Source organism: Athene cunicularia (assembly GCF_003259725.1).
Source record: "Athene cunicularia isolate RWA chromosome 3 unlocalized genomic scaffold, athCun1 chr3_part1, whole genome shotgun sequence".
Classification (NCBI taxonomy): Eukaryota; Metazoa; Chordata; class Aves; order Strigiformes; family Strigidae; genus Athene; species Athene cunicularia.
The window spans coordinates 59,675,660-59,703,100 of NW_020799097.1; the positions used below are offsets into that span (position 1 = coordinate 59,675,660).

General features: G+C 37.0%; 1 protein-coding gene across 1 annotated transcript in view; it reads left to right on the top strand.

The window, feature by feature from the left end:
* LAMA2 (laminin subunit alpha 2) overlaps nt 1–27,441 on the top strand; it is a 303,552-nt gene that overhangs the window by 78,662 nt on the left and 197,449 nt on the right. The window contains exons 10-12 of the mRNA XM_026844883.1: nt 5,564–5,724; nt 9,398–9,538; nt 10,933–11,106. Coding sequence (XP_026700684.1) covers nt 5,564–5,724; nt 9,398–9,538; nt 10,933–11,106 — 476 coding nt within the window. The remainder of the gene's footprint in view (nt 1–5,563; nt 5,725–9,397; nt 9,539–10,932; nt 11,107–27,441) is intronic.

Consider the following 27,441-nt stretch of genomic DNA (forward strand, 5'->3'; position numbering starts at 1 on the left):
CCAAAGTAGTCCATGCATTTGTTCCTGAAACCAGTTATCTGTGTCCTGCTAAGTCCTGGGAGTCCAGTGAGAAGTGGGCAGTTTGCACTGTCTAGACAGCAGCTAGAGGACAATTCTGATATTTATCATATTTTATTTACCTATTTTAAGATCCTAAGAAGAAAAATAAGTCAGCTCTACACATAACTGGGCTTTGTAACCATTTTGCCTACAAGTGGTCCTGTTCTTTGCCCCTAGTTCTGTTTATTTGCTTTTCTTTACTTCTTGTACCAAATAAGGTTCCAACGTCAGGAAAACTGCTTACTTATTGCACATTATGTTTGAATATAGTGTTTGGACCAGCCAGCTAGATTTTTTACTGTAACATCTTATTCAACAGAAAAGACACGATAATGCTAGTTGAAAGAAAAAAAAAAATTTAATATTTCTTTTAAGGAAGGATTTTTGTGGTAATGGAATGAGTTGTGTTAGAATCAAGAGCAGGTCTGGGTATAACTTTTAGCATAAAACTGTCCTGAAAGCAGATCACTTTTTATCCTTTTTCCCTTCAAATTTATGTTCAGTACCCTGATAAAATTCTTTTTACTGTACACTGCTTACCAACCTAACAGTTGGGTTTGAAGCACTGGGGAGTCTTCATAAAGGAAAGGCTGGAAAGCATGATCTGTCTGAAAGAATCTATCTATTCACCTATTAACCAGACAGAACACACACTGGGTAGGTTGAAATACATCTCAGAGTTTGCTGGCTGGTTGTTTAAGGATAAATTGTTTGCTTGGTGTAAGATGGGAATATGCTTGGTAATGTGTGGTAAGCAAATGAGTCAGGAAGATTAAAAACATTAAACTAAAGTGGAAATATGATAATAAGGGAAATCACTGGGGATATAAAGTCACCATGAATATTTCTCAAGGAAAATAAAGCTGGAGGGTGTACATTCTCTGTGTGCAAGAATTAAAATGGAAAACTGTAGCAAATACCATATTAACTGGTACACTGATGAAGTGCAACAGGAGGATTTAGATGACTGCATCCTGTAGTTGTCATCTGGTTTCGGTAGACAGTAGAAGGGCATGAAGGAGTCACTTTGTAATTGACTGGGCATTATTGCAGGAGGGAAAGAACTGTTTTTATATATTAAGCATGTATAATATCCATTGTCATCAGCCTAGTGTAACTATGTCCTCACATGCTTCACTCGGCATTCTGAAACTAAATACTATTATTCTGGCTTATATAGTATATTTTGGGGTTTGAATCTTCAAAAATGCTTCTCAAATGTTCTTTCATAGCAATGCTATATGGTATCTTCATGAGCAATATAGAAAAGGTAGAGACAGATTATTATAATAAATAGTATGTTTGCAAACTGTGGTATTGATAGAATAAACAGATCAAAATATCTCTAGCTTTGTAACTGAAACGCCATAATTTTAAACTGAACTTGTCCTCCTCTGTCCAACCTATCTTAATGATAGGTAAACTTGACCATTACTGATATCGTGGTCACTTGCAAATGTCCATACAGAAATAAAGGTAGAACCTGCACATTCAGAACTACTCTGTACTCCAGTTAATAGTCTTTCTTAGTGAATCATTAATAATGTTTCAAGTTGCAGTGGCTAGATTTTTTACTTGGCTTTTAAGCACCTGCGAGAGGTGTGAGGTTTAGAAACTGCATGATAGTATGCAATGAAGTTATTTCCCTGTTGCCTCTTTATGTAGAATATAAATGACAGATGTTTATTTTTGCTGAAAAACTTTCTCTGACATCTTAGGATAAATGAGGCCCAGACATCTCAATCTTTATTCAGGCTTCATAGCACTTTGCTCAGCAAGCAGTCCCACTGACTTCCATTGAGTTCATTTTTGGAATTTATACACTGTTGAACAGGATTGAAAATATCAGAGACCAGTCCTGGGATTGCAGGTTTTTTCAAGGGTCTGGTGCATGCTTTTGCATGCATTTGTTGTTGTGCAGTTTTGAAATACTGGTAGACTGGGAGAAAACTGACTGATAAAACTCCTATTTCAAGATGACTCATCCTCTAGGATGAGCTTTCAAAACCTCTGTACACTCAAACATAGGACAGAAATTGGTAATATTCAGGTAGCAAACAGGGAATAACAGCTTCAACAAATAAAGCTGCATTCAAGCAAAGCCTATGAAGTAATAGACCGAAAGCAAAAGAAGATGTGCTTCTGCTGAAATGTTAGTTCTTTGCAACAGCAACAAAAGACAGACCTGAAATATCTGCCCTAAATTGAAATGTAATTAGGCTCTTGACATACTATGCACTACATATGCGCTACAGAAATCTGGTCAAAGATAACCAGTGGGGACACTGACAGGAATTTACATACTGTGTAATACAGTGACAGCCTAGATCTTGCAAGTGCTGTAAATGAAAGAAGGCATTGAGCCAAATAAAATATACAGACAAATTGTATCAACAAGCATAAGAGCTGGAAGAATATACGACAGTAGTCTCTACACCTTGCTCTCTCTGTTGTGGAGTGTGAGGTCTCTTGATAGATGGTAGGCTGAAGGTTATCCACTACTGTGTATATACTGCGTAAGAAGGAATAGTGCTGGGCTCGTGACAGTGGAGTTCCCCATCCTGGTGTCTCTTACTTCAGAGAAAGGAAAGAGCAGGATAAGGGAAGGTTCTTGACGGCGAACTAAAATAAGGAACTGACTGGGCAGTGGAGAAGAGACCATAGAGTTAAATGAGTATTTGGGAGTTGTTCCATGATGAGACATTTAATTGAATTTGAGTTTGTTGAGATGTAACTCATGAACCTAAGAATGACTTCTTGAAGCTTTCAAATAAGACCGACTCACTTCTGAAGAGTTAGTCTGGCCCATGTGTTTTCCTGTTGAACCCAGCATATTTTCATCTGGAAGGAACAGAAGTTTCTCTCATAAGACAAGATTGTCCAGCTACTATGCATTGACCTAGATTACAAAAGAGCGTGAGGCCGGCTGTGCTATGGGACCTCGTTAGTGGCTAACTGAGAGGAGGGTAACTCAGAAATTTGAGAATCAGATGGGACACAGGCATCAAAACCTATGATGCACGTGATTTCATGATAGTAAGTAACAGCAATTTCATGCACAGAAATTCTGCGTATAATTAGGACAGATCAAGAAGGTGACAGTCAATATGATGTGCTGCAGGAGATCAAAGAGGCTGCAAGGTTAGAGAAGACAGATTGAATTTCATGTATCTCTAGATTAACAGATAATATAATTTAAAACTCCTGTAGGTGACTGCTGCTCCAAACAGCTAGGGAAACGATAAAAAGAGAAGCACCTCTGGATTTATGCATGAGGAAGTGGTTTAAAACTCTTCTCTTGAAGCACAGTCAAATTCAGCATTCTTGTAGGAGTGAGAATTAATCAAACCAAGAAAACCTTTAAAAAGAAAATCAAAATGAACAAGATTGCCAGTGGCAAGCACAGGGTTTATAGACTGCATATTAGACATACAGGGAAGATGCATTTCTGTAGTTCAGAATGATTCAAGCAATGCAATTAATCTAGAAAAAAAAATCTATTTAAACAATAAAAAAGAAGCTCCCTGAAAAAGCAGAAGTTATATCCAATTGAGAATAATAGGAAAGGACATAAATTATGACAGATTCTGGAAAGTCATACTCAACACATACATATATATTAAGGAATAATTTGCTAAATGCTTAAATGTTGCTAAGAATTACTTCTTCAGATAAATCAGAATCACGAACAGTGGCAGAGTTTCAAATTCAGAAGTAGTTAAATATGATTAAGTTGCAATCAAGTTATAACTAGAGATCTCAAGAAAGCAAAGGACACACAGAAAAGGTAGATTAATTAATTGATATCAGAGAATAGAAGAGCTCAGGGAATTTCCCGTTTGGGAGTCTTTGTTCATGGGGACAAGTCAGAAGAACTGTCTCAAACAGAAGTGTCAGGTTTAGAGCAAGCTGATAAATGAAGAATAAAAATTTATCCAGTATATATTGTATTTCTCCATGGCTTCTGGATGTAGTTAATAATGGAGTTGCTTGAAGCATTAAATATAGTTTATAATACTTTTAAAAACTTACATTAATAAATAGAAACTCTTTATCCAACTTGTAAAAGTCAGAGAGAGGGTTCCAGGAAACTAGAATCAGAAGGTCTGGTTTCTGTACCAAGCAAATCAGTAGAACTCCAGTAAATGATTTATACCATTTCTGAACTGTGACAGAAATGGGCAAAACTCAAGATCAGTTTTTTTGTAGAGGCCAATGTGCCTTAAGAATCTGTTTGAAGGATTCAATGAACATGTGAACAAAGGCTCATTTGATTAATATTATATTTTGATTTTCAAAAAGTTTTGACAAGATCTTTAACCAAAGATCATGAAAGAAAGTGTAATAGAATAAGGAGGAAAGGTTCTTTCATGGATTAGTACTTGGTTAAAAGAATAAATGGACCATTTTGACAGTGATGATCAATATGAACTGTTGAAAATATTCATATTTAACCTGGAAAAGAGATGAGTAGGAAGGTGACAAAGTTAGCAAGTACAAAATCTTTCAGCATAGAAAAATGAAAGAACTGCAAAATGTTCAGAAAGATCTCAAGATAGTCAGTGGCTGGGTAGTAAAATAACATGAATTTCTGTAGCGATTAAAGGAAAACTAGAACACAGAGAAAAGTAGATCTACTTGTACATTGATTACAGTGATTTCTGAGTTAGGCACTACTAGTTGTGAAACAGCTCTTAGAATTACAGTGGACTGTGCCCTGATGTATCAGCTTAGCGCTGGCTCAGAGGTAGTCAAAAAGGTCAACAGAGCCTTAGGAAATATTACTGATGTTTTAAAAAAAAAAAAAGTTAAAAAATCATCAAACCATTTATAGGTCCATGCTATGCACTCCCTTCCCCTTAAATAATTTATTGGAATGGAGATTTTCAGCCATACAAAGCAGTTTCTGTGTAAGGAGATATTAAATAGGCTTAGGAGTTTTTGGTGTATGAAATAAAAATGTCTTGTGGGATATGGTGGAGGCATATTGAAATCACAGATGACAGGAAAGAAGTGAATAGGGAATTGGTTACTTGCTGGTTTCTGTGATGAAAATTAGAGAGCAATAAATACAGGTTTAACACACATCAGTGTTTTCTTTCATACTACGCATGGCTAAATGTGGAATTTACTGCGAGAGAGCTTTATGGTTTCTGAAAGTAAAAGCATATTCAAAGGCGATTAGGTGAATTAATGGAAGACAAGCTTTTCAGGGACTGTTTGATGCAAGGAAGTAAGGATGTTTCAGTTCAGAAGATCTCTAATATGCATATTTCTGGAAGCTTAGAATTCAAATCACTGTATGCTTGCTCTATTCTTACATGCTTTTATTCTAGCCTCTCAGACAGGATGCTGAGTTAAACAGACATATGGTCTGACCCACAGTAAACACCCTTATGTTACACATACCAAAGGTGTTGCTTTGAGCACTCTAACACACATATGTGATGATAATAATAATGATAAATCAAATATGTCTCATGTTTTCTCCCTCTTCCCACAGATATGTTGCCTGGCTTCTGTCACTGCAAGACTGGCTATGCAGGAGAGAGCTGCAATAGATGTGCCTTGGGTTATATAGGATATCCTGAGTGCCTGCCCTGCAACTGCTCAGTGAAAGGCAGTGTGAATGCTGACCCTTGCATAGGTCCCTGCATCTGCAAGGTATGGATGTCAGATTCTTCTGAGCCATAGGAAGATACTAATGATATTGAAAGATTGCAATTAATGGCTTTCTATCATACAGTAGCATTCCACTGTCCAGTCTAGCAGAGTTAATAGCAATGTTAGTCACTTCTCATAAAACACTTGTTCTTGGTCCTGTCAAGTCTTTAGATTGTCTCGTGTTGTCTCAGTACTCACTGTAAGTAGCATAGGTACCTAGGAGCCTGCTGCCAGATATGCAAGTCCTTAGAAATCTGTAATGAACAGATACTTAAGAAGCCTGTGAATCATTTGTTTCAAACTCACACCCTCATCTACTCAGAAACTATATGTTTAAATTATTCTGGGCTCTAAAACTGACCTGTAATACGAGTTCAGAAGAGAAAATGAGTTGAACTGATGATGTATTCAAACAAACAACAAAGTTGTCTTTTAGGAGTTGTTGTTAAGGATCCTCTTTTCTTGCTAAATTCCAAACTGAGAGCATTCTTTCCTGCCTTGGAATAGTTGTTTAGAAATCTCTAACATATTTAAAAAAATAATAATCCCCCCTTTCTATAGGATGAATTTCTTAATTTCTAGGAAGAAAATTTAAGAATTATTTTCTCTGTGTGCCTTCATGTACCTCCAGAAAATTATATATAGATATTATATTGAAATACAAAACTTCTAAAAACACATGCATCCACTTCTTATAAAATACCTGTATCCAGAAATGCTTTAGAAATGGTGGTGCTCTGTAAGCCACAGTTTAGTAAGTGACAATGAATAGACCCAAAGGACAGTTTACTTTACTGTGGGTCAATTTTTCTGTGTTGTACTTGTGGGAGTTTCCTTCCAGCATTTAATTAAAAGAATTAGTCACAATTGTGGATTTAAAAATACTTACATTATGTCCTTAAATACAAGATTGTACAAAAATACTTCAATCTATCAGCTCATGCTTCATGCACACATAAAGCTCTGGTGTGACAGCTGAATAGCACTGAAATCTACTCAGAGAATTAACCTTATCTTCACTTTATGTAACGGTCACATGCTTTCTGTCAGAAATAAAATCTATCCATATCACAGTTCTAATTCCTTAGCTATCAAGTCTAGAAGATCAGAAAAGGGGTGCTTTTGCTATATTCTGACTTGAAAGGGAGCTTTGATGAAGGCGTCATATGCCAAACACAAGATAATCACTGCTGAATGATTGATATTATTATGACATTATTTGTGTAATGCCAAACTGACCTGTTAGTACAATCAGATAAAAATGGACAAATACAGAATAGAGATAACTGTTCATATCCCAGAGAATCCACATTATATACACCTTTTCCCTGCTATTCATCCTTTGTTTCCTTTCTGCTCCTCTAATCCCTTTTTAAGTGCTTGTGGGAGAATAATGATACCCTTTGCAGATAGTTGAGATACAGATACATACACATTTATTTTCACTACCAATCTTCAAATTCAAATCAAAGTAGATTATGGTCAAAGGGACACTGAAATCATCAGATTAGTTATGCTCCATATGAAGAATAAAGTGGGATGTCTGGACAAGTTAATAGCAGGTCTTAGGCAAAATGCTTCCCTTCTTTTAATCACATCTTTCAATTACATATGATGAGCTTTAAATGTACTAAAGATAGTTTTCTTGTAAAGGAAATTGACTGCTGAAAAACAGTTCTAACTGTAAGCAGAAAAATGCAACAACGCGAGCATTAGATTGTTATCTTTACCACATTAGCCAGAGTAAACTAAAGTACAGAAAGGTGAGGGACAAGTGTAAACGCTTGTTTTATCACTAATTATCTCAGAGAACTCTCTGAAGTTGTATGGTCAAAGTCTTATCTTTGCATAATTTAAAACTTGACTAACACAGTATTCAGAAATAAATGAATTTGTAGAAAATTGCTTCATTGGCTGAAGGATGGGTTAGATCTCCTTTCCAACTTGCAGTTTTATATATCTATTATCCACCAAATTTGCTGCCTACTCAATAGAATTATATGGGTTTTACTCACTGATGACATGCTAGTGACTGCAGAATAGGACAACTTCTTGTTTAAACACATACTTTCACTTTGCAGCTCTTTTTTATTATTATTTTACCCTTTCCACTCCACACACACTAAGCACGTCAGCAGGGTCTGAAACTTCTGGGAGCAGGGTTCAAAAGTCCAGTTAGTAGAATTGTGTGTGAGGGCATTTGAATGCCTGTGAGTTCCCAATTGTTATTTTTCATATGAAGCATGAGTAGCTGGGTGATTTCAGCATATCTGGTGGCAATAATATGCATTGATTAATCCTGAGATTGCTGGTGGAAATGTAAAAATACCATTCTTTAAATTAATGAAATGTTGAAATTAACAGTGATTGACTGATAAGCCTTGAGTTCTATTAAAGAGATTTTTGGTTTATTGGTCAGAATCTGTATGATGTTGTTGAAGAGGAGCATACATACAGCACAGCAATAAAGAGAGAGAGCAAAGATATTTTGCTGCACATATTGTTACTGTATAATTAATGATGAAAACCTATTTACATTTTAACTTTCTCTCCTTTACCTGTCCTTACATTTTCCCCTTCATTGTCCATATTTTCTTTTAATCCATGTGTGCTATCCTTTCTCCCCATACCTCCACATACTTTTCCCTGCTTTTTCCATCTTTGCTAGATCTTCACCAGGAGGCTATCAAATGGCTTTTGGTGAACTTACTTTAGAGCTGTGTATTTCAAGCAACCACAGACTACACAGCGTAGGCAGGCTTTTTTTTTTAATGTGTTCAGTCTCTGCTGACGTGAAGCCAACAGTTAGGTCCTGTGTGCATACCATAAAGCACTGTCTCCAGGATTTAAGATACTGTATATAACACTTTTGAAAGGAAAGAATTTTCTGGGCTATCTTGCGAAAAATACCAAATTACTAAGCCAACATAATAGCGTGAGCCTTTTGCAATATACTCCTTATAGAAGAGCTAGTTTATCTTCACCTATAGGGCAAATCAACTTATTTTGTAAGGTAACAGGACTTAATTAATGCATAACATAAGCTTTCTCTGAAAAAATAATTACCAAATGCTAAGTTTAGAATTCTTCATGTATGTTTACTGCCTGTCTTTCTGCAGGAGGTGTTTGCAGACCTGACTGTCACTGGCAAACACATGTAGATATGGAAAGAAGAAATGTAGCCCTTTTAACACGTGGATTTAGCCTGAATTCAGCTATTAATGACAGACCGCTGAAAAAATGCTATGCTGAGTGATTGGTACAGCTAATACTATGTACCTGTAGTTTGCATCATTTGCTCACACAAAGATTTTCTAGCCATTCCTACAAACCACAGTTGTTGAGGCTGTAACATTGTGTCCACACTTCCTTCCATCTGACACTCTTAAGTGTAAAGGAGATAAATTAGATTATTTCCTGAAATCAGGTATGTCCATTCATGTAGAAGAAAAATTTAGTCTTATAATGTCCAAATTTTGTGTCCTATTACTTATATGCAGCCATAGTAACTTTTATTGTGTAGAGGATATGCTCCTAATATTCACAAAGAGAATAGTCTTTCCTACAAATTTCTTTACAGTTCTGTATTTATACCCTCCTGCAGACTATAAAGCTGGTGATTTCAAGTTCTAACCTATGATAACTGAAGTAATATTCTAATGTGCATTTCCAGGAACATGTTGAAGGAGAAAACTGTGATCGGTGCAAACCAGGCTTCTTCAATCTGCAGCAAAATAATCCCAAAGGCTGTGAGGAATGTTTCTGCTCTGGGAAAACAAACATCTGCACACATTCTCACCTTACCTACAGAAATGTAAGAAAAATCATGGCATATCAGTACATGTATTTTGTGTTTCTGTATGATGTCACTATGTATTGACATCAGACTGCCTCTTATTATAAAAATCATGCATGTTCTTTTATGCCCCGTATATTTTTCATTTATCCAAAAGAAAATGCTTACAAGCTTTTTTGTCTCTTCATTGTGAGAAAGTTCTGGAAAAGTGCAGTTGAACAGAGAGAAGTGCAAAAGATATAAGAGTCAAAAGGAAAGACATGTGCATAAACTCAGTCCTGGAATGTGCATACGTAATCACTCCTGAGTTAAATGCAATATATCCACAGGGTAACCTCTTTTCCAGACCTGAAATAATTAAGAATTTTGAAACATTAAATGTGCAGACCACAGGTTATGTAAGAGAAAGGGATGCCCTACAGGGGGCATTTTGAGTGAATTTCTTTTGCCTACTGCATTCCTAGGAAAGGATGTCAAAGGGAGATGAACCTACTGTTCTTATTTCTGCTGTAGAAAAATGTCTTTAACCTGAAAATACACTCTAAACTTTAAATTAGTTCTCAAAGCTGAGATACTGATTCCGCTGTAACGGATGTGTGCTACATATCCATGTCTGTAGACTGAGTTTGGGAAATGTGTTCCAGGTCTACTAGCTCCTGGTTTTGTCTGTACCGGTATACTGGAAGTCTACAAGTGAAATCAGATATTCCTAGTGTGCTCATTTACATGCCAGCATCTGGCAAATCTTTCATCCTATGGCCGAGCTAATTTATTGTTCTGCTTGTACCCAGGCTCCAGAAGCCATCCTTGTATGAACATCTTCTCTGATGATTCATTTCTAGTTACGGGATTTCAGAAATTTAAGTTCTTGTGCTTTCCAGCTTTGCTTTGGCATTCTAAAAAATGTATATTTGAACTTGTAAGTTGTAAGGCATTAGACTTACAAATGAATATAAATTATGCTGTCTACAACAATCAGAAAATGTATATTCATTTGTCAGATCATCTTCTGTACCCTCTGAACAGATATTATAGATTGATATTTATTGAAAATTTTTATAGTATTTGGAGATATTCTTATGCATATGTTTGTACGATAGAATTTCCTCCTCACTCTGGACCACATGAAGCAGAAAAAGCATATACTTATAGTTATTTCAAAGTACTCAGAAGTTACTCAAAAGAACTCCCAGTCACATTCAATAGGAGAAATTTTTGCTGTTACTGCTTTGTTGTTTCCTTTGTTCTAAACTGCTATTAATCATATAAACTTAACCGGTTGGTTTTTGGTTTGGTTTTTGTTTGTTTTTTTTTTTAATGGAATAATGAGAAGCTGTGACTACTGAAATGACTGATGAACTGATTTTCATTGTAATGTGGTCTGGTTTGGTTTGGGTTTTTTGTCATTGTAGATAGAAGACATGAATGGCTGGTATTTGACTGACTTACTGGGTCTCATCAGAGTTACGCCCAAGCAAAGAAGATTTGATGGACATCAGCAATTTAGCATCAGCAACGTGGCTGCCCGAAAAGTACTGCCACAGACTTATTACTGGAGTGCACCCAGTTCTTATTTGGGCAACAAAGTAAGTGCAGATGGTACTTGCCTAAACGCTAATTTGATTTATTGAGGAGAGAAGCAAGCCTTTGAAGGGGGGTGGAGCTGAGAGAAGATTAAGTTGGGTAGCTATCTGACCAGCAAAATTGCAAGCAGAAAGGAATTAAGTGTATGGAGTATCCTTGTGAGGCAAAAAGTTTAGAGAAAATTAACTAAGTGTCTTTGACCTTGAGCCCTCTTTGGGCTTCTGCTGTCACGTATTAGAGAAGTCTGTATAGTTGGCAGCATGAATGAGTTAGCTGGTGTGTGGTTCAGCTTGTCCTGTTCTCTTCCCACCTTGTCCTCAGCTTTGAAAACCAGTTCCCTCGTCTGCTTTTCAGAGATGCAAGTTGTGTATCAGATGTTGTGGGGGTGTGTTACAAAACTTTAATGTTTGGCAAGAAACTTATGTGTGGGGAGCTCTCTGCCCTAGAACTCGAAAAATGCTGTTGTGAGCTCTGTGCCAGTTCTAATGCATATATTTATCCAAGTCTGCATGTGTCCATGTGTGCATGTTACTTGCATAGTCATGCCCTGCAGGTTGATACCAAATATTTGCTTTCTAAAGTCTTGGATGCTTTAGTGGTCTGACTGTTAGGCTTTTCACCCTTACACTTTCTGCTATCATACATGATACCTTCATGAAAATCTCATTTTTTTCCAGACAGTAGAACTGAGGACTGAATGAGTCCTAAATGTGAAGAAAGCTAAACAGCTTTTCATTTACTGTAACCCTGATTATGCTAAAACTTATCAGAAGAGCTAACGCTAATACACTTGAGCACATTTTCCTCTGTAGTCTCTTTGGTCTAGTCAACGTCTTATTTATTTATTTTCTTCCTGCTGGCTGAAAATCAACATGACAGAAGGTAAGTGAGCATGTTGAAACTAAATAGCATCATTCCAAAGAATTGGGCATCCTGTTCATGGCTATAAATTGTTAAAGATAGTCAGGCTCATTTAGCTGGGCAAGGGAGAGTTTCTTCTATAATCTTCCATGTCTGGTGAATTTACCCTGAGCTATGAACTGATACTTTTTGAGACAGAATTTCATCCTGCTTCTATTCAGTGAACAAAATAATGGTAAGAATGTGCACAAAGTATTTGAACATGGAAGATACTTTTTCAGTGTAATTTGGAGGTCCTTTGTGGTTACTGTCAGATATCTCCGTATGAATGAAGCAATTTGCCTTAATAACTGAACCATATAAATTTTTGATACTACAATAGTACTGAAAGCACTCACAAATTACCACAGTACATCTTAACTGTCATGTTGCATCATGTAAATTATAGTCATAATGACATGCTTAGGCCATATGATTTATGCTATGGAAAGGGAAAGGGAGATGGAATGTTGAGAGTCCTTATTTGTAAACTCAGTAAAACATTTCTCTGAATAGCTGTGCTGTGTTTTAACCCCAGCCAGCACCACACAGCCCCTCACTCACTCACTCACTCACTCCCCTCCCTGCTGGGATGGGGGAGAGAATCAGAAGGGTAAAAGTGAGAAAAAAACTTGTGGTTTGAGATAAAGACCATTTAATAGGTAAAACAAAACCTGCATGTGCAAGCAAAGCAAAACAAGGAATTCATTCACCCCTTCCCACAGGCAGGCAGGTGCTCAGCCCATCCCCAGGAAAGCAGGGCTCTATCATGCATGACAGTTACCTGGGAAGACAAACGCCATCATTCCAAACGTCCCCCTCTTCCTTCTTTTTCCCCAGCTTTATATGGTGAGCATGACACCATACGGTATGGAATATCCCTTTGGTCGGTTGGGGTCAGCTGTCCCAGCTGTGTCCCCTCCCAACTCCTTGGGCACCCCCAGCCTCCTCGCTGGTGAGGTGGGGTGAGGAGCAGAAAAGGGCTTGACTCTGTGTCAGCACTGCTCAAAAGTAATGAAAATATCCCTGTGTTATCAACATTGTTTTCAGCACAAATCTAAAATATAGCCCCATACTAGCTACTATGAAGAGCATTAACTCTATCCCAGCCAAAACCAGCACAGGCTGTAACTGGATAAAACCAAATAGCTGAAACTAGATAAAATCAGTCTTGAGAGTGATTGCTAGCTGTGCTCCAGTAGAATAATTGGTATCTCAGAGCAGGCAAGCTTTTTAAAGAATTTTAGTTGTAGGAAATACAGAGAACCATTTAGGAAATCTTACATCAAGATGAACACATCCATTGTAATTTATAAACCTCGTGTTATATCAAAATGCCTTTCTCTTATATTGTTAAAATTATTGCTCTTAAATACTATTCCCAAAATAAAATTGAGTAACAAAAGGTAGTAACTGTCCTGCATTTCTTAGTTTTCAAATATAGCTCAAAAACCTTATTTTAAATAATTCTTTTAATATAAAGATGGCATGTTGTGCATATGACTCCACAATGTTGATTGCCATATGTGTGCTATCTGCTTGTTTTACATCCATCTCCAAATGCTTCTTTTGGATGAAAGAAGCATTATAAATAGGATGCTTCTGAGTGTTCAGCCTTCAGCTTTTTCTATTTTGTTTAAATCTGGGTGACACTAGGCTATGTGATACTGGTCTTTGGGTCTCTAAGGAAACATTATAAATAACAAGAGGCTATAGATGGTACAGGATTCTTGTTTATATCAGAGTGGAACAATAACATGAGGATATTACTTGAACATCACCATATTCTTTTAGTTTTCTAAATATAAATGCTGCTACCGAAACTTCAACTTTGTTGTACAGATAATTTTTTTTTAAAGTCAGCTATTTTTCATGTCTAACTGTATAATATGCATTTGGAGTTAAAAACTGAGCACTGTCTTTGATGCAGAATACATTTGGGAATAATCTGAAGGAATTTAATTTCTAGAAATAAAATATCTAGTGGACAATTTGGGAGAACAGATTTAAAATGTCTCGTATTAACATTTTAATAGGTATCATAAAACAGTTTATCTTCTTGCCTGCCTACCTTATCATAGCCTACTGAACTAAGGATTGCAGCAATCATGAGGACTTGTAGTCTGTTAGAGCTTCGAGTTACTGAAAAATTGTCTTATTCTATCAACTGTAATTACATTTTAGGTATTTGAAAACCCCATTTGTTTTTTTGTTAGCAGTTTCTTAAATTGTTTTGACAATGGATCTATCACTTTGTTTTAAACTTGTGTCCATGCTAAAATATTTTAAAAATTTCTCTGAAAGTGATAAGTTATGTTCTGATGATGTTCAGAGCACTGAAAGGAAAGTATAAAATTAATTAAAAATATCATCCCAAACTCAGCATGATGACGTGAAATGCTTGTTTTTTTAAAGTCAGTGTAGAATGGTCAGGTGTTTGTGATGTTTCGGAAGTCTGACATGTATATACTCCGCCTCTTTTTCTTTGACACTTCATCAAAACACAATTTGATAATTTGTATGCTGAGTAGAAGCCATTTACAATTAGCCAAAAGAAAACATGATATGGAGCATATCTAAATAAACATATGACTCCCTGCCTGATGCATACACATGAGGGACAGTTGAGGCCACTTGAGATTTGTGCTGGTTTAGGCCCTGCCGGGACTGGAGACCACATTGCCATTGTCCCTCCCCCACCTTCAGACTGAGTAGGGCACAAACCCCGGGGTTGAAATATGAGGAGATTTAATACAACCGTGTAATAAATAACAATCTGAACAACAACAATAACAATAATAACAACAATAAACAGTAATAACAATACACAAGACAAAAGATATACAGAGAAATACCGCAGTGAACACAGCCAGCCCACCGTGTGCTTCCTGCGACAAAACCCACAAAGGAAAGCTTCACACACTGCCGTCCCGGACCTGACATCAGCATGGTGTGAGTAACCCACCTGGAGATCCCTTCCCCCTGCTTGGGAGAAACTTAACCCTATCCTAGCTGAACCAGGACAAGATTCCATGAGAAAATACCCATCTTTTTTTTAGAGAAAGTGTCTCTACTTTATTTTCTCTCTGCTGCTGCTAATTTTATGTCCCTTTTTCTGCTAAGGGCCAGCTTTATGCATGAAGGTGGACATTCACCCTGCCTCTTTCAGATGGTTAGGGCACTGGCCTTGGTCAGCAGTCATGGGTTAGTTCAACCTTTGGGTGGTAGCCATCTCAGAATACAGGTCTCTGACCATTGTTAGGTCTCAACACCCAACAGTCATACAGAAAATAGGTAATACATCCCCTCTACTTCCTCTGTCTGGGTTTTGAGCAGATATTAATGCTGCAAGCAACAGGATATAAGCCCTAAAACTCCTCTGCGCAAAACTACTATATGCTTACTGACAGATTTTACTCAGATTAAGAAGTTCCTTACATCAAATGTTGTTTTACAGGAGTCATTTGAACTAGCTGTGCAGCGTGATCCCATTCAGTGTATGCAAAGTTAATGTAATTTGGTCCTTCCTTCATAAAGTCAGAATATGTTGAAAATTAAAGCAAAAGATGCTTGAATAAAAGGCATTGTTATGTTTTGGAAAAATTCTAGCACATCTTGTTTGTCAACTCCATAGACTTAAGCAATCATAAGGTGAATACATTGCTCTTTCTCTAACCTCTAGTTGAAACCAAGAAAACAGCTGAACGTTTTGTGCAGAGTCTGTGCATATGGAACAGGAAGGGGACTTGTTTAACACAGTCATTTCATTTATTTTTCCTGTTCTTTTATAATTAGCTGTGTAACCTATTTGCTGACTTATAGAAGACAATGTTTCTTTGGGTCCAGAAATTAAGACAATGTAATAAGCCTGTAGTCAATACGTACAAACTTTAAAAATCTATCAGCCCTTTAAAAGTACTCTACTGTGGAAAGCTGGAGTGGGATGGAGTGAACAGTTTGTTTTGTGACATACTATCTGTTGCAGACTGCCCAGAATACCTCATAGGATTAAATATTGAATTATAAAATAGTCATAAGTTAGGTTCTTGTGGCTTTTATGTTTATTTCCTTCCATTTGTTTTCATTTCTTAGGCAATTCTGATGCAAAAGGCAGAATAATACAAAGCAAATTGCAGTGTGCAGCTCCCAGACGGGAGGGAGGGAGTTGAAACCCAAAACATAAAGAAGCGTAAATAATACAATAATCAGCTGGAACAGAAATGCCAGAATCAATTGTCCTAAATTATTAATGCATCTAAACCCAGAAAGCTTCATCTAGTATTGTCATGGTTTCAGATCTCAAGACTTTCTTGTTCGCAGGACATGATAGAGTTGATCCATGACTTTTTCTTGCTTTCACTGCCTGCTTCAAGAAGGAGAACAATCTAACACCTTTCGGTATAAATGTATGAGATGCAAATGAAATTGTTGTTGGAAGCCACTTTTTTCTACCATCAGTTTGTTTGAAATTCATTGGCTTCATGAAAAGCAGTGAGTGACCTAGCCTACATGATTCCAACACTCAGCTGTGTCTTAAATTTAGGCAGCAGACTGATTTTTTTGAGCATCTGTCTATTGCTTTTATTGTCAGTGAAGTGAAATAGTGAAACTTAGGTGGGCTGATGTGATGTTCTTTGGTGCACATTTATAAGATACTTCTTTCTTTCAGATGGTTATATGGACAGTTTAGGCCCTCATATAGAATATTTGGTTCCCTAGTGCAGAGGTCTAGCAGGCCACCATTTAGTAACATAATGTCAGTGCTTTGAAGTATCTGCTAACAGTGCAAGGGTTTTTCTGCAGTGATGGTAAATCCAATACTTCCTTTTTTATACCTTCTGCACAGAAATGAGTTTTAGCTCCAGATTGGAATGTGTATCAAAGAACATCCCCAAGCTTGCAAAAGTAAAGAGTAGGGAATGCGATCCTCAAATATAAGGTATAACATATCAAAACCAATTTTGTACAGACTTTTATTGATTCGTAATGTCTTGTAAGGTTGAGCGGGATGAAATAGTTGAGTTATATGGATGTTATCCATATTTGTAAAAAAAATAGTAATAAGCATCAACAGCACATAGTATGCAAGAAATCTCCATCCAGTGTAATGCCCCTGAAGTTATTCAGAGTTAGTTGCTGCAGATCATCAGCTTTTAAGTAATGTCAACAGCCAACACGTGGGAGAAAATGAAAATTATTCATTTGAACCTGAAGAAAAATGTATTTTGTAAAGACATCTACTTCAGTGTCTTTTGTCTTTCATATTTGAATACATTCATCTGATAAAGAGCTGAATAGTTTATTATTTAGTTTTTATTTTTTAACAAGTAAACCTTAAACTAATATAAACAATGTAATTTTATTTTAAATCACAATCTAAATTGCCTTGACTAAAATTAAGTCAGCATTGTAATTGGACTTAGTCAACAGTATGAAGATGTCTTCAACTTATACTAAATGTGCTATTTATTTTATTAGCATTTACTTCACTATAGCTTCTAAAAATTGAGATAATAGGCAAATTCAAATATTGAAAGGATAAGACAAACATAACAGGAATACTAGTGAAGAGCAAAACATTTTAAAGGTCTGAACCACAACTGACTGATGCTTTCTTTGTTTCTTAATTTGTATTACATGATTAGTTTTAAATTCTTTATCTTTGCTGAAATACTCTGTCAGCGTGGCATCACAAAATGAAACAGGGGTAGGTCCTTGCATCTTTTCACAGCTGTGGCTAGCCAAATTTTGCCTGATCCCCAGTACAAATTATAACAATATCAGTACAGTTCTATTTGGGGTTCAGCTACCCATGACTGTAAAGCACCACCAAGAGACATAAGAAAATTTTGCACACTTTTCTCCTCATTAGTGCTTTTCATGATGTTTGGATAGCCTGTTGAGACAGTTCAAGTACAGCCATTGTGATTGCAAGGAAAACCAAGAATGCCCAGTAGACTGTTATGGCCTTTTTGTGCCTTGGAAATGAGCTGAAACATGTCTTGGAATCTGTCTAGCTGAGTCCACTGACTGCAGTATTTCATGTATGCCAAGATACATTTAATTTCTTTGTGCTAAAATCATCTTATACTACTGTAGAGAAAAGAGTAAATTTATTGTTGGTGAAATTATTTCATAAATCTCAAGTGTCCTTTGCATTACCTGCTTACCCAGGTCTGCCTTGAAGGCAAGGGTTTTAATCAATAGTGGCAGTTGAAAAATGGAGAAACAAGCAGGAAATAAAGTAGTTTCACAAAAGAAGGGCTGTGAATGCTAGTGTGAGAATAGAGGGGTGTTAGGAAATAATGAGGAAGAAAGCAAATTGGGGAATGTGCTTGGCCAATTGAAAAGTCTTACTCTTCTTATATTTGATCGCAAATACAAAAATACTGAAGGATCCAACAAAGCAGGAAAAAAAGAAGAGAAGTCTTTGAGTTGAAAAGAATTGATATATCCGGTGATTTGTATTGCGGGATAATCAACATTCACAGAAGTATCGTGATGCTGATTCCCAAGACAAAGACAGCAAAATTGAACAGTGGTTACTTAAGACTGCAGAGGAAAACTGAAGTTTATGAAAGAGAGGATACATGGGGGTTTTGTTCCTCTTGTATCCCTTTGCATGCTAAGTACTTCAGCAAATAAACGTTTGCTTTGAGAATTATATTTGGAGTTCCTTGCTGATCACAGGTTACCTAGAAGTAAAGGGTTTAATGGAGTTTTATGCAACTTATCCACTTACATTACTCAGGCAGAATTTATAGTCCAGACATCTAGTTGATAGATACTGGGTTACAAAGAAGGGTGATGAAGGAATTTATGCCTATCACCAAAAGGGTATACGTAAGGGCTACTAAAAAGTCATTCTCAAAATATGAGAAGCACAAAGAGGTAGCATTCAGTTCAGCTTCCAGATTTCCCTTTATGAATACCTGAGTTGCTATTTCTGCTTGATTTACTTACCTCCCCACAATTTACTTTAAATTTAAATGAATTACAAAAACTTGAGTTAGAATGTAATGAAATTGTTGACTTTATAACTCATTAGTAAAATCACGTGATGCCACTGAGCTTTAGTTTTAGAATTTTGTGTGTTCAACTTTTCCACATCAAAAAGGCAACATGCAGAAGGGCAGAAGTACTGAGAATTTATGATGGTGCACAAGGGAAACAGCCTTTTCTGCAAACCATTTGTAGTACTTCCAATCTGCACTATATTGTTTTTGAAGTCTGGCGTGCTCAGTAGCATCTGACAATCTCAAAATGTTCTTGACATGCAGCTTCTCTACAAGATGGATAAATTCCATTATTTCCATTTTACATACAGGAATTAGCATTGCTTTTTCTTCTCATCTGTCTTCAGAAAGTAAGCTTTGGTGCTTAAACTTCATTGACTAACTTTAGTTTCTGTCATTAAGAAGTTTTAAAACCAAACCAGCGCGACACAGGTGCCCAAATCCAAGCAGTAGTCACCTGTGTACAGATGCAATTAAGAGATATACATGTGTGAATTGGTGTGACGCATATTTCACTGTATGGCTGTCGTGAATTTTTAATCAGTTCATAGGTCTGAGAGACCTATTCAACTAACTTTGCTAATGGCATTTTACATCCATTATCATTAATGAAAAGGTTGTATATTTGTACAACAAAATGTTGTCAGGAGTCACTAATTTTTAACACACAAAGCACCATTACTCACTAGCATATAGAAGAAGGAAGAGTGGTTTATCAATGCTTAAAATGATACAAACTCACTTAAGATATCATTAGTGAAAGAAAGCTCAACCAAGAGCTTACAAAGAGCTGCTTTTAATTTTATGTTTGGGGAGAAGTAACCTGCTCTGCAACTAATTATATCAAAAATTAAATGAGTAATTTTGTAAATTCTATATAATCTTGACTTTTTCATAAATTATTAGTGAGTGGTAGGGCCATTATGCTGTGTGTGCCTTAGAAACACTAATTTTCAGAGGGTGATATTCCATACTTATTAATTTCCAGTCAGTCATCCAAAAAGTATCAAAATTATCACTTTTGTATGTTTCAGTTTAATAAGAAAAAGAGAAAGGTAGACCATCAGATAGTCTGTTATGAACATAATATTTTAACATCTATACTGGGTGTAGCTGGGCTGAAGTTGACTTTCTTCACAGTGGCTTTCTTCACGTCTTCACAGTATGGTGCTGTGCTTTTGGCTCTTGCTGAACAGAGCTTGCACAGCGTCAAGACTTCCCCTCCAACCCTTCTCAATGATCCAGAAGTCTTTTCACATTCCCTCTATTTTCTCCCCATTGCATGAGAGAGGGGAGTAAGTGAGAGGAAAATGGGTGTTTGGCTGCTGGCCAGGGTCAACCAACCACTGAAAGTGGTGGAAGAAATAGAACCATAAAACTTTTGACAATAAAGCAGTTGCAGAGGAAGTTTTCGGCGTGGCTGCAGTATACTGACAAAGAATTGAACACTGAAATGGAAACCAGAACTGACAAGAAAGTAATACAATAGTGATCAGAAGCTTGAATTATTGGTTTAGTTTTAACTTCTCTTTTCATAGAATCATTATTCTAAACATTTTAATATTGTGAGTGACAATATCTGAAGGGAGTATGAAGCATCCTTTAAATCCTCTAAGTCCTGTGTCTTACATAGACTATTCCCTGTCTCATCCACCCTATCATTATGTGATTGCTAAAGATTTCTGAATGGAGCCATACTGCTTTTTTAAGTCTCTAGAAGGCAAAACGAGCTCCATTACTTTACGTTCCTATTAAGTTTACATACTGTAAGCTGACCTTTAACAGGAGAGAATGATGAGGGCAAAAATTTTATTTTCCTGAGAGACACTCTAGCTAACTACAACAAATTTCTTTAGAAAGCATACCTCAGTGGAAATTTCAAATATTCAGTAAGTTTCTAGAAGCAAGGGTTACCCTAACTACAGAGTGAATTTGCCTTTGTCTTCCGGACCCAAGAGACAGAAGGGTTAAGACCAGATATTTGGCATATTGAAGGGATAATCATGTGCTAGAACCCCAGTCTGAACTGTGATGAATTATTAAACAAGTGGTTTGTTGGGTGATTGAATATTACCTGCAAAGCACTGCTCATCTCCTTGAGGCACATCCAGAGCTAACTGAATTGAGCCAATTAGACTGACTGTCTCTTCAATGAGTTGTGACCTATCAATGGTAATAGCTTATTATGATGATAAATGAACCCATCTCTCAGACTGAAGCCTGAGTACACACTTCAGCAGTTTCCCTGAATCATAGGGCCATTACCTATCAACTTCAGACTGACAGGAGTGACAGCAATGAGAGCAGATAGCATGCATGTGTAGATACAGGTGATTGTTTTACCCAGATGAATATATTTGCACTTATTTTTGGTGGGGTTGTTCTGTGGGTTTTGTTGTTTTTTTTTTCTTTAATGGCCCTGCCTGAACATTGCATATTTTGCTAGAAGTACCTAACATTTCTCACAATATGTGCAGTACCACCCCTGTCTCCTGAGATGGCTGGATGAATTTCTGATTGGTATCTTTTCAGTCTCAGAGGCACTCTGTATTATGTATGATACAGGGGAAGCCTTTTTCCTATTTGAAGAGTTTGGTTTATTTGTTTGGCCCTCTTAGCCCTATCAATTTATTTTCCAGAGGTAATTTCCTCAGAAAAAATGAGCAAGATAGAGGAACTGTAACATAACCAATATTGTTCATTATTTTATTACAAGCTTTTGAAACCCTTAAGTACCAAATATCATGAATTACGTAGTCACTCCTAGACCAGTTCCTTGGATAGTTTAACACTTCTTGGAGACAGGAAAATTTTTCAGAGTGAAGGCAGTGGTTTTAACAGCTTCCCATGTCAGTTTTCTTCTGGGCTTTTTTGGTCATTCCCCCCTCCCCCCAGTTAAGGATTTCAAGTGTATTTTATTAATTAAACAGTGCCAGAGATAACATACCTTCAATTTACTATCCTGAAAGAAGATTTTGGTTATTACTCAGTTTTTAAAATGAAATTGCATAAGAGCAATGGCTTTATATATATTTCCAAACTATATCTCAGTTATCCATAAGATAGCTAGTCTGCTCTAAAAGTGTGGCCTGGAGTGAGTACTCTCTTGAATGAAAGGCTTTAAGCTCTGTCACTACCCAGTCCACACAGCAATCCTATCTATATCCATGCCTCTCTTAAATACTGTGCTTCATGCCAAAAGGTTTCCTGTTCTGTGTCCTGGAGAGCCGTGCCTTACATTGCATCCTTTACAGTGCAGTCAATAAGGCAAAACATATATAGTTGTAAGTTTGCTTTGCTGTGAACTGGGTGGCATGTTTGCAGCAATATTAATGGATATAAATACAGTGAATAGAAATCCATAATTTTTCATCAATACTGTATCGTCCATGCTCCAGAAAACCATAGTGCAGTACTTCATTTACTTTGTAGTTCTTTTGAAGCTCAGATGATCAAAGTATGTCATATTATAGAACTTTTTCTTCATACATATTTTAAATTAAATGCAACAATACAGAGCTATACATACATCTAGTCATTTTAAATGTTTGCCAAGTTAAAAAAACAGACTGAAAACTAAAAGAAGTAAAATTAAAAAGAAAACTAGTAGATCAGTTATTCTGTTGTGATTAGCTATGCAAACAAGATTTCCTAACTTAATAAGCCTAGACAGTCTAAACTAATAAAACTGGTGGACTGAAACTGCATTTTTTAACTTATGAAGTAGATTTGTAACAACAGATGTCTTTAAAGCTGATCAAATAAGTAGATACGTTGTTTGGTCAGCTGTGTCTTATTACTTAAATGTGTGAGCTAATTCTGTTTAGTCTGCTGTGATGAAAAGTCTTTTTGAGAAAGAATTTCCTACAGTTTTGTTGCAGAGATTCATCTTATGTAATGTGCAGTCCAATAAATTATTCCTCTCTTTCATAGTTGATGTATTAGTTCAGTTTAGGTAGATGCACAGAAATCCAGTTTTGTCCCTGTCACGTATCTTTTATGTCAAATATATACATATAGACATGCATATACGTTTGAACACAATTAGCTTTATACATTTGTCTCATCTGTTGAACAAAAATATGAATGTATGACACAAAGGATGCAAGAGAATAAAACTAGCCACAAGAGATGAATAAAAAAAACCTTAGAAACTTTAGTATAGGAATGATCAAAGCAACCTTTCTTAAACAAACCTCAAGTTTTTATATAGAAGCTCCCTGACAATTCTTCATTAAAATACTGGTTTGGCTTTTTCCACTAAACATTTTCAAATTTTACATTAGAAAAATTATAGTGAGATACTTTGTTTCAGATTTTAGACAGTGTCTGAGCCTGTCTGGCATTAATGGATATTTTCTGAGCTACCACAGTGTACTTTTGCAGATCTGTCACTCCTATTTCCTTCCTTTGTTACTGGAAAGCAGCTAGCAGTAGTAGAAAAGTTTTAATATTTGGCACAAATACAGCAGCTCAAAGTCTTTTATTTCCTCCATGAATATGATCAAGTAGATGACCATATCAGTAAATCATCATTGTTAGCAAGCCTTCCCAGAACTCCATGAAACAAAACATCCCTCTGCCTGCAATATCCAAGAGATAAATGATCAGTGAAAGATTCGGAAGAGTCAGAAGAACTCTCCATATCTCAGAGTATCTCCTGACTGTCCCTGCACCATCTCAATTTCAAATTAAATAGAAGTGTATTCACTGTTTAGTGGTGGTCTCATCAATCTGTGAAACCTGTATGAAAATGTGTGACAAAGCATGGTTGTTAATACAATTTACAGAGTTGCAAACCTAGCATTTTTCTGAAAGTAAAATGAAATAAGCTTCCAAATTTTCAATGCAAATGTTTGTGGGGAAAAAAAAATGTATGAAGTTCACATGGTTTATTTAAAATAATCAAAGCAGCAGCTTTCCCCTTATGTTGTATTTGTTAATAAATATTTTTACTGACTCTAGTGTACTTTCAGTCTACCATCTATATACTTGCCTCATGGCCATTGAGAGTATTACTCTACACAAATATGAAAAACTTAGCCTTAGCTGCTTTTCCTGTAAGTAATTTTTTAGCTTCTCTATTTTCTTTCCAGTACCATTAAGTGTTTTCTATATTTGCTTTTGAGAAGATAATTCTGAGCTATCATCTACAGATGTATTGTACAGAGTATTAACTTTGTTCTGATCACATATTGTATATTCCAAAAGGTAAGTGCTTCTGCTTCCCTCTCAAGATTTTTACATCATAGTTCCTTCAAGCTGTCTTTTAGTATTTTGGATGGCTAAATGCTGCAAATTCTGTTTAGAAAATGGTTGTTCAATAGATCTATGAAAAGTTTTGTGCAAAGCAAGTCCCTTTTTTCATTGATGCAGCTAAAGTAAAAGCTTACAGTAAATCTAGAAAAAAGATTTTTTCTGTTTTCCTCCAAAGATTCCTAGTGGTTTTAGTGCAGGAAAACTTATTTAAATTGTTATGTAGGGTTTTTGTATGTATTTTGCATGTTTTCTTTTTTATTTTCATTTAAAATTTGACATTTTCTGTCTATTTCTGCATAAAAGATATGCAGAACATGTAGCGATGTTCTGCTCTGTAACAAAGCAAAAGACTGCATTTTTCAATTACCGAAATTTTTGAATATATCCAGGGGTTTTTGAGTCGAAGATGACAAATTATTTACTTAGTAACATTATGAATTTTTTCTTACGTTTGGAGAGGGCAATAGTCTAAACAGATTTTGATCTGACCTACTAAAGTCCTTCTGACATTTTTACAGCACAACTTGAGTTTCATATTCAAATACCAAAATCTTCAGAGAGCTGAAAAGCCATCTATCAGATTCTCTATTTACCTGAGATCATTCTGTGATGCTCAGAGGTGTAGAGAACCACAGCAGAAATAAGTGTATAGTCAACCATGTCTTTGAAAATGATGCTCCAGAGTTTCTTGCCTGTTAGAAGTGTGCTAGTTTTTAGTGTGGGAAAGCCCACTTTTCATAAATACTACAGCATGTATGCTACTGCTGCAGAATTTTAAAAAGCACTGAAAACAGTGGTTGTTTACTGAAATGTGTTCACTTTGCCTGAAGTATATGGTAAATTTAAACTTCAAGGGCAGCCTTGTCTGCAGTGACCATGAAATGATGGAGTTCAAGATCCTTAGGGTAGCAAGGAGGGAACACAGCAAGCTCACTACCCCTTCAGGAGAGCAGACTTTGGCCTCTTCAGGGATCTGCTTGGCAGAGTAGTATGGGATAAAGCCCTGGAGGGAAGAGAGGCCCAAGAAGGCTGGTTAATATTTGAGGATCACCTCCTCCAAGCTCAAGACTGATGCATACCAACAAAGATGACATCAGGTAAGAATGCCAGGAGGCCTGCATGGGTTAACAAGGAGCTCATGGACAAGCTCAAACAAAAAGGAAGCCTGCAGAAGGTGGAAGCAAGGACAGATAGCCTTGGAGGAATACAGAAAAATTGTCTGAGCAGCCAGGGATCATGTTAGGAAGGCCAAAGCCCTGATATAATTAAATCTGGCCAAGGATGTCAAGGGCAACAAGAAAAGTTTCTATAGGTACATCCATGATAAAAGACTAGGGAAGGAAGTGAGATATGGAGAAGGCTGAGGTACTCACTGACGTTTTTGTTCAGTCTTCACCAGTGATGGCATGACAGCCATCATGCTTTCACTAAGGGTAAGTCATGCCTGACAAATATGGAGGCCTTCTGCAACAGGGTTACAGCATTGGTGGATAAGGGAAGAGCAACTGATATCTACCTGGAATTATACAAAGCATTTGACACTATCCTGCATGACGTCCTTGTCTTTAAATTGGAGAGACATGGATTTGAAGGAGGGACCACTAGATGTATAGGAATTGGCCGGATGAATGAACTCAAAGAGTTGTGGTCAACAACTCGATATCCAAGTGGGGAGTGATGACGAGTGCCATTCCTCAGGGGTCAGTGTTGGGACCAGCTCTGTTTAATATCTTTGTTGGTGACATGGACGGTGGGTTGAGTGCACCCTCAGTGAATTTGCCAATGACACCAAGCTGTGTGGTGCGATCAACACACTGGAGGGAAGGGAGATGCCATCAGAGGGACCTTGACAGGCTGCAGAGGTGGGCCTGTGCAAACCTCATGAAGGTCAACAAGTCCAAGTGCACACAAATCAGGGAAATCCCAAGTACAAATACAGGCTGGGCAGTGAGTGGGTTGAGAGCAGCCCTGCAGAAAAGGACTTGGGAGTATTAGTGGATGGAAAATTCGGTATGAGCCAGCAATGTATACTTGCAGCCCAGAAAGCCAACTATATCCTGGGCTACATCAAAAGAAGTGTGGCCAGCAGGTTGAGGGAAGGGATTCTCCCACTCTACTCCTCTCTCGTGAGGCCTCATCTGCAGTACTGTGTCCAGCTTTGGGGCCCCCAACATAAGAAGGACATGGAGCTGCTCAAATGGGTCCAGAGGAGGCCATGAAGATGATCAGTGGTCTGGAGCATCTCCCTTATGAGGACAGGCTGAGAGAGTTGGGGTTGTTCAGCCTGGAGAAGAGAAGGCTCCGGGGAGACCTTAGAGCGGCCTTCAAGTACATAAAGGGAGTTTACAGGTAATGAGGAGGGACTCTTCATAAGGGAGTGTAGGGATAGGATGAGGAGTAATGGTTTTAAACTGAAAGAGGGTAGATTTAGATTAGATGTAAGGAAGAAATTCTTTCCTGTGAGGGTGGTGAGACACTGGGACAGGTTACCCAGAGAAGCTGTGGCTGCCCCCTCCCTGGCAGTGTTCCAGGCCAGGTTGTTCAGGGCTTTGAGCAGCCTGGGCTAGTGGAAGGTGTCCCTGTCCATGGCAGGGGGGTGGAACTAGATGATTTTTAAGGTTCCTTCTAACCCAAACCATTCTCTGTTTCTGTGATTCTATTACATAGATTTATTTTCTCTAGGCAGGTAGTGACTACCACTTTAAAATAAGTGGATGTTAATTAATGCTTCAATGCAGCATATTATATTGGATAATGTGGATACAAATTTGCATTATTAATGAAAAGATCCATCATAATGAATATATTACTGTCTAAGCTGAATTATGATGGAATTCTTATGAAAGGATAAATGACATCCATTGTAAAACCTAATAGATATCATTATGGTCAGCGTTAAAACAATGAATATCAAATGAATGAGTAATAGGAGGGACACTAAAACTAAATTTTATTCATTACCTGTGTTGGTAAAAATGTGTAATCAGTATCACAGATACATGTACACACCTTAGTTAACTGTGCATGTCCTTTGGGCAATCTGGGACCATCAGGAAAATTTGAACATTGCAACACATAGCTCTTAACCATTGCATGGGAAGTACATATATGTTTTCTATAAAATATTGAAAGTACAATGAAAATAGTCTGAATACTGCCCCA